This window comes from Falco cherrug, chromosome W (genome assembly GCF_023634085.1).
Source record: "Falco cherrug isolate bFalChe1 chromosome W, bFalChe1.pri, whole genome shotgun sequence".
Classification (NCBI taxonomy): Eukaryota; Metazoa; Chordata; class Aves; order Falconiformes; family Falconidae; genus Falco; species Falco cherrug.
Genome location: NC_073719.1, coordinates 5660601 through 5678227, shown reverse-complemented (window position 1 = coordinate 5678227; position 17627 = coordinate 5660601). Strand labels below are relative to the sequence as shown.

At 42.2% G+C, this 17627-nt stretch overlaps 1 protein-coding gene across 8 annotated transcripts in view; it reads right to left on the bottom strand.

Moving 5' to 3' along the window:
- The window catches only part of LOC129734462 (tyrosine-protein kinase Fer-like), a 231785-nt gene extending 226414 nt beyond the window's left edge, over positions 1 to 5371 (bottom strand). For 2 of the 8 annotated variants that reach the window (XR_008730056.1, XM_055698001.1), the window contains exon 1: positions 3649 to 3950. Coding sequence is in view for 5 of the 8 variants with exons in the window: in XM_055698001.1 (XP_055553976.1) it covers positions 3649 to 3703 (55 nt within the window). In the remaining 3 variants the exon portion in view is untranslated. The other 6 variants (XM_055697996.1, XM_055697998.1, XM_055697995.1 and 3 more) reach the window with 6 other exon arrangements.
- Between the last annotated feature and the right edge of the window lie 12256 nt (positions 5372 to 17627).

The window sequence follows — 17627 nt, the reverse complement described above, 5'->3', positions numbered from 1 at the left end:
AGTAAATGGAGTTATATCCAGCTGGTGGCTGGTCACAAGTGGTGTTCCACAGGGCTCATTATGGGGGCCAGTTCTGTTTAATGTCTTTCTCAATGAGCTGTATGAGGGCATTGAGTGCACCCTCACTAAGTTTGCAGATGACATTAAGTGTGTGTGCGCGTGGGGAGTTAGTGTTGATCTACTTGAGGGTAGGAAGGCTCTGCAGAGGGATCTGGACAGGCTGGATCGATGGTATGAGGCCAGTTGTATGAAGCTCGACAGGGCTCAGTGCAGAGTCATGCACTTGGGTCACAACAACCCCATGCAATGCTACAGGCTTGGGGATGAGTGGCTGGAAAGCTGCCTGGTGGAACAGGACCTGGGGGTGCTGGCCAACAGCTGGCTGAACATGAGCCAGCAGTGTGCCTAGGTGGCCAAGGCGGCCAATAGCATCCTGGCCTGTATTAAAAATAGTGTGGCCAGCTTGACAAGGGAATTGATCATCCCCCTGTACTCATAGAATCATTTAGGCTGGAAGAGACCTTCGAGATCATCAAATTCAACTGTTAACTCGGGACTGCCAAGTCAATCACTAAACCATGTCCCTAAGCACTGCATCTTGAGCGGATCCCATCTGGCCCCATAGACTTGTGTATGTCTAAGTGGTGTAGCAGTTCACTAAACATTTCCCCTTGGATTACAGGGACTTCGTTCTGCTGCCAGTCTCTATCTTCCAGCTCAGCGGGCTGGGTACCCCGAGAACAATTGGTCTTACTGATGAAGACTGAGATAAAGGCGGCATTAAATACATCAGCCTTTTCCTCATCCATTGTCACTATGTTTCCCCCCCTCATCCAAGAAAGGATGGAGATTCTCCCTAACCCTCTTGTTGCGAATGTATTTATAGAAACTTTTTTTGTCTTTTACTGCAGTAGCCAAATTCAGCTAATCTCAAATACTCCAATATTGCAGAGGCAAAGAAGTGGTAAACAAGTATCAAGATTTAACCCACTTAACTGTCTATAGCCTAAAACCCAATAATTATATATACAAATCAAGTGAAAACAATATATATCACCGTCACTTACTTGAAGCCAAAACTGTAGAGAAGAATTACCAAATAGATTAATGGACATGGTCTATGCAATCTGTAGTTAGAATACTCTTAAAAAAAGCACATGTACATTTCAAAAGGTCAGCATTCAAAGAAACCAACCATATCTCACATCAATAGACTGGTATTTTCTCAGGTTTGATATTCCTCTGCTTGGTGTACACAGATGGCTTGACAGCTGCCCTACTGGGTCAGATTATTTAGGCTAGTGCTCTGTTTCCAACCATGGTAACAGGATATGCTGTTTCATTATAGTGAATGAGCCCAGCTGTTCTTTGTGGCTTGTTCATTCTTGTGCTTGCCCATATTCAGTTACTGGATTAGGGAAGATATTTTATTAGTTGCATTTTTTGCTTCCTCACACAACATTATAATGGTAGACCTGAATATGCAAGACAGACTCCCAGACAGGTTTTACAGCTACGGACTAGTGGTAGAACTGAGAAGTCCAAAGCAAAATCTAAATCCATAAAAGATTTACTGTGGAACCAGTACAAAATATGGGAAGTTTGAGACACAAAGATACTTTTTGAAACTCCAGTGCAGAAAATACAAAAAGAAAGTGTGAAAGATATTACAAATAAAATATTCCTCAAAAAAAGAGGCAGAAGAATATTTTATCTTAATGGGGAAAAAAAAGCAGAGATGGCATCATGCTTTGAAGTAGCTAGATCAAGAACTGATGACAATGAACACACAAAATGACAAATACAGAAAGACCTTCAAAAATTGCCTACCCTTACCGTAAAGGGATCTTTCCTAGTTCTGACAGACACCCATGCACTTTATCTCTTTTTCCACACATGAACGATGCTTGCATAATTTAACATGTGAAATCTGAAATTGAAGTCTAGCACATTTTGTAAAGGTAATAAAATTCCAGTAGCACCAAACAGAACAAATGAGTTTCAACTAGTTTAATCTTTATTTTAAGATGAGATCTATATCTCACTATAAAAATTAGTGGATATGCAAATTAGCTAATCAATATTTGATAAGTATTAACAGTTAAATTATGTCCCAGATCCAATATATTTTTTTTAGAATCAGTCCCAAAATAGCAAACTAATCAACGATGAGAATTTCCAATGTACATTTAATAATATATTGTAAATTTCACTTTGAGTGGACAAATCACTAAATGTTGAAGAATTGCATGTGGTAAGATGCCCCTGCCTGAAAATTCCATTTATTAAATCAAATTACTGATTTAAGCCACTTAACACAGACAAACTGTATCTTTTGCTTTCTGCACACAAACACACCATTCCTCACTAAAAACTCTATTGTCACATACGTAAGAAGGGATAGTTTTTGTTTTTCAATCTCTCCCATTTTCTCAACAGGCAATTTCAGGGGAAAAAAGGACTCGTGATTAATGCAGTTTAATAGTATTTTGAATTGTATTTGCTTCTGCGAAGAGCTCTTACACCATACTAAACAAATCACAAACTTTTCACAGGTTGTCCCTACTTGAAAGGTAACTGACTTTTCATTGTCTTAATTATGGTCGTTTATTTTGATGCTCAAGCTTAATTTCTTAATGTTTCATTCAGCTCCTCATGTTAACATAGCTTCCAAAACCATAATATTAAAATAATAAGTCATACCCTAAAATATAATTTTATGATGAGAGATGACAAGAATCCAAATTCCCCATCACATTAATGTGATAAAAAATGTTGATTAAAAAAAGACATTTTAGAAGCACCCTTGTTGCTTTCTAAGAACTACTTCCAAAACATTCTATACACTGTGTACCATCACACACATGAAGCTCTTAAAGTTAACTATTTTTTCTCAAACCCTGGAAATAAAGCTAAGAATTCCATTGCTTCACTATTAACAAGTTTCCAAAATAAATCTTGGTGCAGAAATGCTGCAGTGACCTAATGCAAATGTTACAGAGCAGAAACTCACAGCATATTTACATACACAGTATTTTAGATCTTTTTATTCCTTAACAAAATGGTGAATACTCAACAATTCCCATGTCTCTCCTGCATAATAATCCTCCCTTAAGTTTTCTAAAACCATTTCTATAATTGTAGTGTTAATTTATTTACATTAAGACAGTATTAAATGGAAAGTCTTGTCCTCTTAAGATAAAAGCACATAGCAGTTTACTTTCTGCTGGAAGAAGCACAAGCTCTCTTCCATTGCTGCTGCCGCTCCCACCCCCACGCAAAAGAATTCCCCTTCCTTCTAGACCCACTTCCCCCACACTGAAAAAGACTCCTCCCTGAGAAGTGATGACCTCATGCAGCTAATCCATCCTTGTATGGAGCAACTCCAGGCTTACTGCCAGCTTTCCCTACCCTGAAGGCAGAGAAAGCAACTTATCTTCCCTCACCCTGCTGATAGCACAAAAAACATCGATAAGTGGCAGCTGATCACTTTATACGTTGACAATCCAAATATCAACTGAACAACCACCTTTTGACAGATTCAGCTGTGAAAAATAGTTAAAGTTGTAGGAAAGCAGGGAAGGATCTTAGTGATAATTAACAAAGCCTTTGCTCAGTTTAAAAGTAACCTTGCATATATATAAATACCTTTTCCTTCAAAGAAGTATCTTCTTTGAAAACTCAACTCTTTGGGGGTTAACATTCCACAAAGGTTTACTCTGAACTTTTAACAGGACTGATAATCTGCTACAAACACATTGAAAAGAAATTTATAGAAGGAGAAACACACAACATGCTCATCTCACCAACAATAATCATTATTGTAACTGAACCTACAGTATATCCATTAATTACAATTTGCTTTAATTGTGAGCTGTTTAGAAGTATGAACTTTCCAACTTCTTGAGTCTCCCAAAAGTTAACACACATATAGCAAAATGTATCAGTCATTTCTTTTCCAGACAACATACCTTTATATATATAAACATAACTTCACGTGTGCAATAATTAACCCAGTAAATTCTTCTGACCTTAAATAAATAATAAAAAAAAAAATCAGATGTCACCCAGGTTTTTCTTACATTGCAACTTGTTAAAAGAAACTATGTTAAGATATAGCAGAACATCCAAGTCACTTTGCGTAGGTTTGTTACAAAGTGGGAAAAAGTTATGTCATCTATTTGGAAACATTCTTTCTCACTGCATTTAGAAAGTCAGAAAACAAGCTAACTTGTATTAAAAAAAACAACCCACATGGGACGAGTCACTTCCAAGTATGTATGGTCACATAAGTTTAAACAAAACAGAAACATATTCCAACACAAAAAGGTATCTTTAATGCCTTTCTATAGCTTTTGCCCTCATGTACCAAACGTCAGCATCTGGTATTCTTAAAGTACCAAACCCATAAACAGAAAATGTGTTTAGTTATATAGCAGATTCAAAAAAGGCACACGAATATAAAAGCCAACACAGTAACACCAAAAAGGCCCTATCTACACAGCCTCCAAATCTATATTCAAAGTTAATGAAGTCTAAGCTGTACAGCATTGCTAGAGGAAAAACAGGGACTTATTTCTCCATTTATTTGAGGGGAGGCACACATCATAAAGCTTCAAGGGGTGACTAGGGCACTCTCCCCCAGCAGTTATAGCCCAGCCAGTGTGCCTTGGTACACCAAGAGCAAAGCAAGGGAGCTGCAACTCTGAGGCCAGGCATCCTGGGTACTGGCAGAGGCAGGCACAGCAGGAACCGAACTGACTTGGCCCTTTCTTTCCCTTCATCCCCGAGGATGCTGCCGAACCCGGGCTTCCCATACCCGAGGGCCTACCCGACCCAACGCAGGGCCCCAGGCCAGGGCTCGACGGCAGCTCCTTGGACGGGTGCGGGACCGCGGGACCCCGCACCCACCACACTACCAGCTGCCGCCATCAGGCAAGAAGCACTCCCGACTATTTCCGGCAACACCACCACCACACCCTCAGAAGAAAGCGCAAGCTGCATCGGGTGCGTCCGGCCTGCAGGCAAATCAGCTCGCAGAGCCTACCTGCCGTCACCCCCACCATACCCAGCTCCCTCGCGAGTGAACAAGACACTACTTAGTATAACCACATCCCACCCCAGCAACGATACTCCTGGGGCGTAGCCACCACCAACTACACCGTACCATACACAAGACCAACCTACCTGACAAACAGAGCCCCTTCAACACGGCAGAGGCCACGACCCCACCAGTATCACATGAGCAGAGCCAACGAATCAACGCCAGATTCACTTCTCGCCGTCAACCAATCTGGGCCCTCACCGTCCCTTGGTGACGCTCTGTGACTGGCGGTTAGTTAATGAGGGAAGAGGCGCTGCTACTTCTGTTCCCCGGCTAGGAGGGAGAATGCGATTAGCTTCCGGGGCGGGAGCTGCGGGCGGTGGGTGCAGGCGGGTGGTGCGCCTCACAGGGGGCTGAGGCTGTTGAGGGGAGGCGAGGGTGGATACTCCACGCCTTGCGTCTGTGAACTGTGACGTTAGGGTTACCGCCCTGCTCTCGGCTTCTCGCCACTGAACTCCGGTGCCTATTGCTCTTGTTAAAGAGCAGAGTAATCAAAGGGCGACGACGGTACGAGCTGTTGGGGGTCCAGCCTGTTAGGTCCTGCGGAAGGTAGGCAGAGCGACACAGGTGGTTTGTCCATTCAAACTGCAGCCCCTTGGCTGGGGCGCAAGCACGGCAGTGTGGTCAGGCTACCGATGGTGTGGCAAAGCCACCAACAGTATTGCTACTTGTAAGGGAGAAAGAGCCTAATACCCGTTCACAGCTGTTTCTGGCATAATTTACTATGCATGATTAAACTGTTGTGACTTTCTGTGCACATCAAGCACTCTAATAAGATATAGATATCAGAATTATATATGTGCAATACCTATTATGTCAGAACCAATGGTAGACCATCAACTGCAAGCCCACGACTGGCTTGGAAATATAATGAAATCTGCTGATGTTGCTGGTGTACCCTGGCAGCACAAGGTAACCTGCTTTTATACCACTCCCTCCCATAAAACTGCAATATGAAGTAAACAGTGCCACAGAAAAAAGGTCTTCTTTTTCAAAGTGTGTAATAAAGTCTACATGCGTTAGTTTTCACCACCAAATTTTCCTCAACATTTTTTTTTTAATAGATGCAATTAGAAATACCTTAGACTTAAAAAAACCCAAATAAATTCACCAACAATCATTCTTTCATCCTTTGTAACATATTTTTTCTCTACTGGTCAATCACACCTGTTTTCATCTGCTTTTATATTCAGCAGCTGGTGCTGACAAGAGTCCAGATGTACAAGAGTAACACAGAACCTTTGCAATGATATATACTTAAAACATTATTTTATTGACTTAAGTAGAATGGAATAGTATACATACTGCACTGATGCAATCATATGAAGATTTCAAACAGAAAACACTTTTCCAGTATAATAAAATTGGCTTGTGGTCTTCTGTATCTTGAAAGACTATCCTTCCTCACCTTATAAGCCACATAAGAAAAGCTTCACGTAGTCAAGAGCCACAAAACACCATATGCCTCAGACTTCTGCAAAAGGAGGAAACTTCAAGAGCAGTTCACAGGAATAGTGGTGACTTTGCATAGAGAACCAGATATTCAGAAAATGTGTAAACTGGGGGGAGATGTGTTGATGCTGTATGTGCTGCAACAGAAGAGAGTGTATCCGGTGACAACTGCAATAAGAATGGGACTGTATGTTGGTGGGAAGGGGGAGGAACTGGAGGTTGTACAATTGCTGGTGCCCACAGCCCCACCTCTATATGGTACAAATGCAGGATACTTCAGAAACTGGAAAAATAAAACAACACAAGAAACCAAAAAAACCCCACCAAATAACCAAACCCAGATGGGTGATGAAAGCTTTAGTCCTGTTTCTAACAGGACTGCTCTGAGACAAGCAGTGGGGGTGGAGGGTTTATCATTTTTTTTATACGTGCTGTTTGCTACTTCTGATTTATTGAACTGGAAACAATCTGTCAGCTCTTATCGGGAAAACCCTGATGGAATGAACCCGCTTTTGGAAAACAGGGTCCTAAAGAAAGTCTGTCAGCTTTTTATGAGAGGTTGTGAGGTAACCAAAAAGTAGACAGATTGAAATCCAGATAAGGAAGCTAATCAGAAAATGTTTAACATTATTCATTGGAAAATCGTCACAAGACATAAGAAAAAGTTGCAGAAGGTTGACGGGGCAGGAGGAATGTCTGTCTTGCAGTTGACAGAGATAGTGTATAACAACCGAGAGGAGAAAAAGGAACAAAAATAACAGAATAGGATGAAATTACAAGCATCTCTATTGGCAGCAGCTATAACTGAGACTGATACAGGTAACAGAGGAACAGGTAGAGGAAGAGGAAGAATAGTAATGACGTTAGGAAGAAATCCACAACGTTGAACACCCATGGGACCGAATCAGTGTCCTATATGCAGGGGGGAAAAAAAAGACATTGGAAGAGCAAGTGTCCTACCCGGCAGGGAAAGAGAGAGTTAGGGGACTGAGGGAGAAAATCAAAGTTTCCCCACCTGATCCTCTGGTTCCAGTGAAGTTGGGGAATTAGGTTTATCCCAAGTTTGGACCAGACCTGAAGAAGGTAATTGGGATTACATGCAAACTACCCCCGGTGCATTGATTGGATCGGAGAGGAAGGAAAGACAACTAATAGAAACACAAAGGTTCCTAAATGGAATTGTGCTAGAATTTTAATTGCTCAACATCAGAAGTAGAAGTTCAAAGATTAGGACCAATAGCATGGACCTTACAATTAGGATGTTTATGTAGAAACTACTCCACTGATATAAAGGACACCTGGACAAATACTGTTATGAAGAATATCCTTACTACATGTGTCTGATACTGTACCCTCTATGGGACATACAGTATGGGCAAGTGACAAAGGAACATGGACAACTCGCCCTTGAAAGGAAAAGTGAGAAGTCATACGCAAGGAATGTTAACTCTGTGTCCTTTATGGAGAAAAAGACCTTTGGAACCTCAGTTGTGGGGAAGATTAAGAAGAGACTATGCTGACCTATGAAGACATCCCTCAACGGGAACCCAAGTAGAGTGGATATTAGAATCTATATTTAGTCCACAATTTACTTCTTTCCAAAACTGTATGTGGTTGCACAATTTGACTGGACAAGTGGAAATTTTAGCAAATACAACTAGAGCTGGACTACAAAATTTAAACAATCAGTTCCAGGCGACTTAAAAAATGACCTTACAGAATAAGCTGGCCCTAGATTTATTATTACTGCGAGAACATGAGTTATATGGGTATTTGAATTTAAACAACAAAAATTTTTGTGTCCATATCCCTAATGTTACAAAAGATTTAGACAGTCAAATTGACAAAATAAAACAATTAGCAAAGTCCAGTAGAAATCTTAGAAATTCAATGGAAGAAAGTTAAACAAAATATTCCATAGTTTTGGATTCTCCCTTCCTGAATGGTTAGCAAGCCTACTTCAGGCTGTAATTATAATAGTTTTATTTTATAATAGTTTTATTGCCATAATCTGTATTGTTTTGAGTTGTATTAAGAAATTAATTGTACAATCAGCTGTTGGAATTCATGTAATGATAGCTAAAAAGAATAGTGAGGCTCACGAGGCTTGTCATCAAGATAAATCTCTTAGCCTCAAAGGGGGGAAATTATATCAAATTAATAAAATTGAATGCATTGTTAGTAGTTTAACTTTTAAACAATTAGAACAAATAAGTTAATACGTTGATTCAGGTTACAAGCAATTTTGTATGTCCTTCTAAGCACTTCGTTAAGCACTGGCAAATCCTTTTGTTTAAAAGAACTTCAAGGTTACAAGCAAAAAGGAATTTCAAAAGAAAACACCCCCACAAGATCAGATGAGCCGACTGGAGGCTCACCACGAGAAATGAGCCCAGCGAAATTAGGGGAAAAGTAATCTTGAACTCAACAGGAAGTCAGTGAAACTAGAGGAAAAATAATTCCAGCAGGGGGAGACTGTGACCACCGACCCATTGACCACCAACTCAAGAAACCCTCCGACTCAAAAGGAAGTAAGAACTGAGCATGTGAACAAATTAACATAAGAAGCAAGAAAATTATTTGACAAATAGGGAACTGAATACTAAATAATGAAGGAATGATGTAACTTGTAACCAGTGAAGACTAACAACTTTGCTAAAATGTATAAATAGTGTAAAGTTTTCTCAGTGATTAGTTTTTGTGGATTACCACCTAGCTCCCTATCTTGCACAAACTAGAATAAAAGAACAGAAACACCTCAGCTTGGTGCGTGAATTAGTGCTGTGTACCGAATAACAGACCCGCTTATGGGACAACATTTCTTTCTTACTAGTTGGTGGAGACATAGCTGTTATTTTGTTGATCACATCCATTGGGATCTGATGACGTCCATCTTACCATTTTATTCCCAAAAACTGAATCTCCTGTGCAGGTCCCTTGACCTTACTTTGTTTTATGGCAAAAACAGCTTTCAGAATGGTTTGGATTATTTTCTTCCCTTTCTCTAAAACTTCTTCTGCTGTATTGCCCCATAATGATGGTGTCATCAATATATTGCAGGTGTTCCGGAACTTCACCCTTTTCCAGTGCAGCCTGGATCAGTCCATGGGAGATAGTAGGGCTATGTTTCCACCCCTGGGGCAGTCGATTCCAGATGTATTGGACACCCCTCCAAGTCAAAGCAAACTGGCCAGCACTCTGCTGCCAAAGGGATTGAGAAAAATGCATTTGCAATATCAGTAGTGGCATACCACTTGGCTGCCTTTGATTCCAGTTCATATTGAAGTTCTAGCATGTCTGGTACGGCAGCATTCAGTGGTGGCATGACTTCAATCAGGCCACAAGTGTCTACTGTTAGTCTCCATTCTCCATTAGACTTTTGCACTGGCCATAGGGGGCTATTAAAGGGTGAACAGGTCCTGCTGATGATTCCTTGGCTCTCCAGTTACTGAATCAGCTTATGGATGGGAATCAGGGAGTCTCGGTTGGTGCAATATTGCTGCAGGTACACCATTGTGGCGGAGATCAGCACCTATTGTTCTGCAACCTTCAATAACCCCACAACAGAAGGGTCTTCTGAGAGACCGGGAAAGGTAGACAGCTGCTTATTTTCCTCCATCTCCAAGGCAGCTATACCAAAAGCCCACCAGTACCCTTTTGGGTCCTTAAAATACCTTCTCCTGAGGTAGTCTATGCCAAGGATGCATGGAGTCTCTGGGCCAGTCGCAACGGGGTGCTTTACTACTCATTCCCAGTCAGGCTTATTTCAGCCTCCAATACAGTTAGCTGTTGGGATCCCCCTGCCACTCCAGAAATACAAATGGGTTCTGCCCCTGTATGGCTTGATGGCATTAGGGTACACTGTGCACCAGTGCCTACTAGAGCTTTATACTCCTGTGAGTCTGACATGCCAGGCCACCCAATTCACACAGTCAAGTGAACCCAATTGTCCCTGTCCTCCACCTGGCTGATGGCAGGACCCCTCTATTCCTGGTCATTGGATTCTCCACTTACTTCTTGTAAAACCAGATCAGAATCCCCTTCTGTATCATCAGGAGTAAGATCAGCCCTTCCACTCTGTCTGGGAAACTTCCTACTGGAGAGCAAAGCATCAGCCTTCCTGGAAGAACCCCTACTTGTGTTTATTTTTCCTTGCAATTCACATACCCATGCCTCCAGCGTCCAGTTAGGTTTTCCATCCCACCTCTTCATGTCATCTCTGTGGTCCCACAGGTAAAACCACAGGGTGCCCTGTGTTGTGTACCTCCTATATTCTCCCTCTTGAAAAGAAGGGTGCTTGCTGAGATGCGGATCCGTACAGGTGGGGAGTAGGATCTATCCTCTTTGAGTTGCTAGACCAGTTCCTGGATAGACAAGAGAAGGGACTTAGAGATATTATCTTTGTATTCTCAGAGTTGGCAAGCCACTTCATCCACTGTCGGTGCCTCTTTGTGCCTCCAGCTCATTACTGCCAATGAGTCGGCATATGACAGTGGTGCACTCTGTACAATTTCCTGCCACATGGGTCGTATGCATTGGACTTTGTTGGGATCTGTGGGTAACTGCGTGTTGTTTGGGTCATAATCAATCAACTCTTTCACAGCTAATTCCCTCAGGTACTGGATACCTCTCGCTATTGCAGTCCACTTGCCTGGGTGGCATGTAATATCCTCCTTGAAGGGTCCCTCATGCTTGACAGGAGTTGCCTCCAGAGGCTGAGGACTTGTGTCCCTTTTCCAGTTGCCTTGTTGTGAGAAAATTACTTGGGGGAAATACAGAAAACTGGGGTCCAAAAGAAGCTGTAGTATTACAGAAACTTAGGGCAAAATACAGTTGCCACTTTCAGGACAGTTGGCATGCACGGAATCTACTCCACCATGGTTCCCTAGGCAACACAACCTACTATCCTAGAAGGCCAGTGGAGGGTGGAGCAGAGTGGAGATACTGTGGCCAGGCTCTGCTGTACTCCCTGCAGGATTGGGAACTTGATGGTACCATACAACTGATAAGCTGCATAGCAGCTGTCAAATGGGAAATATAAGAGATGTCCATTGCTGAGTCAACAACTGTAGCGAAATCATTTTCCTTAGATGAACCTTAACCTTGCTCATTATAATCTTATTATAATACTAACACACACCTCCATCCCAAAGTTACCCACCTCCAAGGTATGATCACCCCTCACTGAGCATGCGCTTTCTATTTTCCATTGGCTATATCTTTAAACAAGAAGTGAGACAATTTTACACCAATCAATAATAAGAGAATGTATGACAAGTCACTCAAGCTCCACCTGAGAGTAAAGAAAAATATAAAAAGTGAATGAATGAGGGGAGAAGTTAGGGAAGATTCCATTGTAACTTCTGGGATCAGTCAACAGGCTGAACCTGTCTTCTCCCCCATTGGGACACCTATTGGCTAAGAACTTTGTCTTATGCACACTAAATAACTAACCCATGCTAGCTGTTATTAGTGATTATAGTTTTGGTTGTATATAGTTTGGTTGTATATAACTTCAAGCTTATTTTTGCAGACAGTCCCTATCACCAGCAATCATGAATCTTAATTTGTCACGTTTTTATATTAATAAAGAGTGTTATTCCATAAACTTTTAGCGTTAGTCCTTTGTGGGCCCAAACAGTCACCAGCTGTGGGTAACATGTTCAACTCAGTGGGAAGACCCATTGAGGGGTCCCCCTTATGCTGTTGGTATGTTTCCCTGAACAAGGCAGTCAAATCGCCCTCCAGTCCAGCAGGATTGTTCAGTGAACGGTCCCTAAAACGGGATGCTGATAGACTGGTTGGGCACAAGGGTCTCGCCTTTCCTGGGGCGCTGATAGACAGATCAAACATTAGGGGTAAAGAAAATCTCCCCTCCCTTTTCACATGACACATGTCAATGCCCCCTTCCCTAGAAAGTGATATAGCTTCTTGGCTTCCCTACCCTAGCTACTAAACTACTAGCCCTGTTATCTCAGCATCGAAGCAGCCAGGTGATAATATGCTCACCTGGATAACAGCTGAAATCTTTTAGCATATCCCACAGCTCATTCAGTCACTGGGATCAAGTGGTTACCTCTTGTTCTGTCTCTTCCTTCTGTTCCTGTGATGATCCTACTTCATCCTCCTTTACTAAATGAGCTGACTTTTGTATCCACTTCTTGTGTATAGGGGTGATTGATACTGGTACAGGATGGTCCTCTGGTTCAGCTGCAGAGTCTGTCACAGGGGTTGGAGTAGCTGCGGTGCCTGTTGCTTTGTCATCAGATCCAGAGACCTTCTCTGCCCCTTGAGGATACTGAATAGTGTTGAACAGGACTTGGTAGGCATGGGCTAAGCCCCAGCACGTTACAGTAATTTGTGCCTCTCGGGAATTGCCAGGGTGACAGCATACTTCTTACAAATATTTTACTAGTTTTTCCAGATACTGCACTTGTTCAGGGGTGAAGTTCCAAAACACTGGAGGTACCCACTGTCCTAGTACTTACCCATACTATCCCACACACCCTGTCACTCATAACTATCCAACTTTGGGGCAGATCTCTGAGTGGTGTTCTTAAATAGTTGTTTAACCTTAAACAAGACCAGAAACATATTCAGCATTCCTAGCAATAGGATCACGTTGGCTTCAACATCCCAAGGATATTCAAAATTTTCAGAGTTCTCAAACGCTACTGTAATTAAACTGCTGGGGAAGGGCAAGATGTAGGAGGGTGTCTCCTGCATAGGTTGGCTCTCCAAGGAAAAAAGGCAAAAGGTGTGATTGTTAATAGATCCCATTCGATGACTCCCGAAGAACAGAGGTGATGGCAATGCTGAGTACACAGACCAGATAACTTCCACGACCAGTGTCTGTCATATCAGAAGCCAGCACTACATAGTACAACACAATGATAACCGTAGCCCAGACCCCAAGGTCAATAAACGGCACCACAGGGAACACAATGCAAGTAAAGTACATAATGCAACCTTGAGATCATGGGCAGACACATTAAGAGCAAAGAAATCAACATTGTGTCCAGTGATTTTTAAACCAATACAATGAATACTTATAACAAGTACAACGGTTTAGTCAGATCTGTCGTTATCTAAAACCTTCATGTCCCATGTTGGGCAGCAAAAAGGACTGTCATGGTTTAACCCCAGCTGGCAACTAAGAACTATGCAGCTGCTCACTCACTCCCCCTCTCCCCTGGTGGGATGGGGAGGAGAATCAGGACAAAGGTAAAACTCGTGGGTTGAGATAAGAACAATTTAATAATTTAAATAAAATATAATAACAACAACAATAATAATCATATTGACAACAACAACAACAATTGGAGAGAGGGGGAGAGAGGAATAAAATTCAAAAGGAAAGAAACCCATGTGATGCACAATATAATTGCTCACCACCTGCTGGCCAATGTCCAGCCATTCTCCAAGCAGCAATCCCCCGGCTCTGGCCAATCCCCCTAAGTTTATATACTCAGCATGATGTTCTATGGTATGGAATATCCTTTTGGTTAGTTCAGGTCAGCTGTCCTGGATGTGTCCCCTCCCAATTTCTTGCACCCTTCCAGCCTTCTCACTGGCAGGGCCTGAGAAACTGAAAAGTCCTTGATTTAGTGTAAACATTACTTAGCAACAACTGAAAACATCAGTGTGTTATCAACATTTTTCTCATACTAAATCCAAAATACAGCACTACACCAGCTACTTGAAAATTAACTCTATTCCAGATGAAGCCAGGACATGCACATTAAAACTATATTGGGGAAAACAGTCTGTTATTCCTGCCTCAGGCAAAGGCCAACTCATTCATGGGACTGTTTCTGCTCAAGAACCTGGATGCACTTAGTGGGTAATGTGGAAGGATGGGGAAGTTTTATGTGTGTCTCAAGAGGAATTGATTTGGGGTGAAAATAGCCAATAAATCAAATAATTGTACAATGTTAATTGCTATAGAATCCTGTATATTGTCACTTCTATATGCTTGTGGCACCTGTGTCTGCCATTCCGGATTTGGAGATCTGAACCTGATTCCCTTCCAATTGCCACATTAATGAAGAATGAACTTTGATGAAACCAGACCAGCGCAGCCGTAATAGAATCAGAACTGGCTTCAACATGCAACAATCCAACACCTTGCACCATCTTTCCTGCCTTGAAAGACTCTTATAACAGATGGAGCCCAACATCATCAACTAAATTAACTCAATGGACTTTTAGAGGGATGGCCCATAGACTAAGGGAATGATATCTGTGTGTTTATATAAAAAGACAGGGAAGGTGATAGTGTATTGGAAAGTGAGGCCTGATGTAAATGGTATGGAAAAGGGGTGGTTATTGTCTTGGTTTTGGCTCAGATAGATTTAATTTTCTTCTTAGTAGCTGGTACAGTGCTGTGTTTTGGATTTAGTATGAGAATAATGTTGATAACACACTGATATTTTAGTTGTTGCTAAGTGGTGCTTACCCTAAGTTGAGGATTTCTCAAGTTTCCCATACTTTGCCAGTGAGCAGGTGCACAAGGAGCCAGGAGGGAGCATAGTCAGGGCAGCTGACCCAAACTAGCCAAAGGGATATTCCACACCACAGAATGTCATGCTGAGTATATAAACTGGAGGGAGTTGGCTGAAAGATGCTGATTGCTGCTCGGGAGCTGGCTGGGCATCGTACAGCAGGTGGTGAGCAATTGTATTGTGCATCACTTGGGGGGTGGGGGTGGTCTTTGTAATTTACTCCTCTCTCTCCCTCTCCTCTTAATTACAATTATTGTTGTTGTTCTTGCTATTCTTCATATTATTATTTTTACTTTATTTCAAGTGTTAAACTGTTCTTTTCTCAACCCGTGGATTTTACCTTCTTGTCAGTTCTCTGTAGAGAGCTTTATAGCAAGTGCTGGAGGCCATGATGCCTGTGAAGGACCTTGAAGGCTAAAGAAGAAAGCAAGCAAGATAAGGTTGGCTGAACGCCTGGAAGAAAAATGGGTTATGAAGCAAGGCTGGAGCGGATGCACAATGCCATGTCTTGGCGGCTGGCTGAGAACATGAAACTCCCAGAGATAAGAAAGAAGAGGGGAAAAAAATGCAAGAAGTTCAGTGTGTTTGTAGCTTAGTAATTAACCAATTATATGTAGCCAAGAAGCGTGTGAACAGTATTGATTAACCAATGATATTTAGTATGTTGCGTGTGAACAGTGAACAAGGATATATAAATGTGGGGTTTGGACTAATAAAGGGTCTTCAAGTCAGATTCAGGAGGCCGTGTCTTAAGCTCCTCAAATGGTGACCCCGATGGAGGAGTTCTGAGACCTTGGAAGGATAAAGATGGAACTGGACAAAAAAAACAACTCGTGGAAGAGAGCTGCGTTCCGGAGGAGATGTCTTGGCTGTTGGGGTCTGCAGCAGGTCTGCAGACAAGTTAGTTGACTTCAAAGACTTAGCCATGTACCTTTAAGACAGCCACAAATTGTCAGGTATGTAAACAGGATGTGAAGAACCGGAACTTAGAACCGCAGCATACGGGCACCTACAGCAACAACAAATAGCAAGCAAGAAGAAGAACACAAAAACCTATCAGAGTCTGACACCTGTACTGTCTAAGGTATATAAATAATTTGTATAAACAATAAAGGCCATTTTGTCCAAACCCAGCCACGCAGACATGGTGTTTTTTCAGTCCACCTCAACTTGCGTCACCACACTTGGCTGATCGATCGTCCTGCCGGCTGGACCAGGTGGACAGCCCAGACCCCGGGGGCTAAGGAAACTAAGGAAACAATGCCTGTACGCATCAAGACAGGTGAGCAGCCAAGAAACTTTAGAAACTTTCAGAAATTTTAAGAAGCTTTAAAAATGGGTTTGAATATGTCTGCAAAAGAAAAAAGTATATTAAGGATGTTTCAGCATATTTTGCAAAAAAGAGGAGTCGTATATGAAAAAAGTAATCTGGGACTGTTGCTAGCCTGGTTAAAGAGCCAAGGCACCCCAGCAATCTCTACACAAATATTTGATGTTAAAATGTGGGAGTCAGCAGGAGAGCAAATTAGGGAAAAGGCATCTCAAGGGGACTTGAATGCTAGCCAAATTATGACTACTTGGAGATTAGTGCTCGAGACATTGAAAGAGACGCGTGCAGAAAAATAGCTTGCAGGTATTGCTAAGGAGGCTTGGTCAGAGACTGAGAAGGGGCAGGAAGCTGATGTAACAACAAAACAAGATGTTGCTCAGCAGACAGAGCCGAATGAGAGCGAGGCTGAAACTGAGCATATTTCTGATGAACTAGAAGGAGCAGAGTCGGAGGACACGGATGAGGATGGACAAGATGAAAATCTGTTAAATTTAAGATTGGACGATTTGCGGTTAAAAAAGGAACAGTCAAAAGTAAGGAAGAAGCAAGTGGTGCGGCAGAGCGGTAATACGGGAAGCAGTAGCGATAATGAAAATGATAACAGGTGACAGATTAAAGAAGGGTGGAGGAAAGTGCACTTGGAAAGTATCAAAGATGGAGTGCACGCATTTCCCGTGACATTACAAGATAGACACCCAGGCCAATATCGGGCGTTTCACTGGGAAATGATTAAGGAACTACGGAAAACTGTAATGCCAAATGGACTATATGCTCCTTTATCACAAACTTTATTAGAGAATGTGATGATGGGTCCGCAGCTAGTGACTCTGTTAGAATGGATCTGTGACAAAGTGCTGGACTTTCCACCTGATGGCACTTTGCAAATTCCTGCCTGGCAAGCGGTTGGCAGACAATTGTATGATGCTGCCGCAGAGGGGGACTCCACAGTAGGAATGCATTTAGCACCTTGGTGGCAAATTCTGACTACTCTTTGCCATGTGTGGACTAATTCTACTAACAGTGCTAAACCAGGGGAAACTGTCAATTCCACCAACAGCAAGACTGCTAAACCAGGGGAGGCTGTAAATCCCACCAACAGCGCGACTCTTCTCAACACACTGTCAACGATCACGACTCCATGCACACCTCCTCTGCCCCCAAAGCTCCTGTCAACAATTGCAGCAACCCTCACAGCACAGGACCAAGTGTGGGAACAGAACAACTCGGACAATGATTC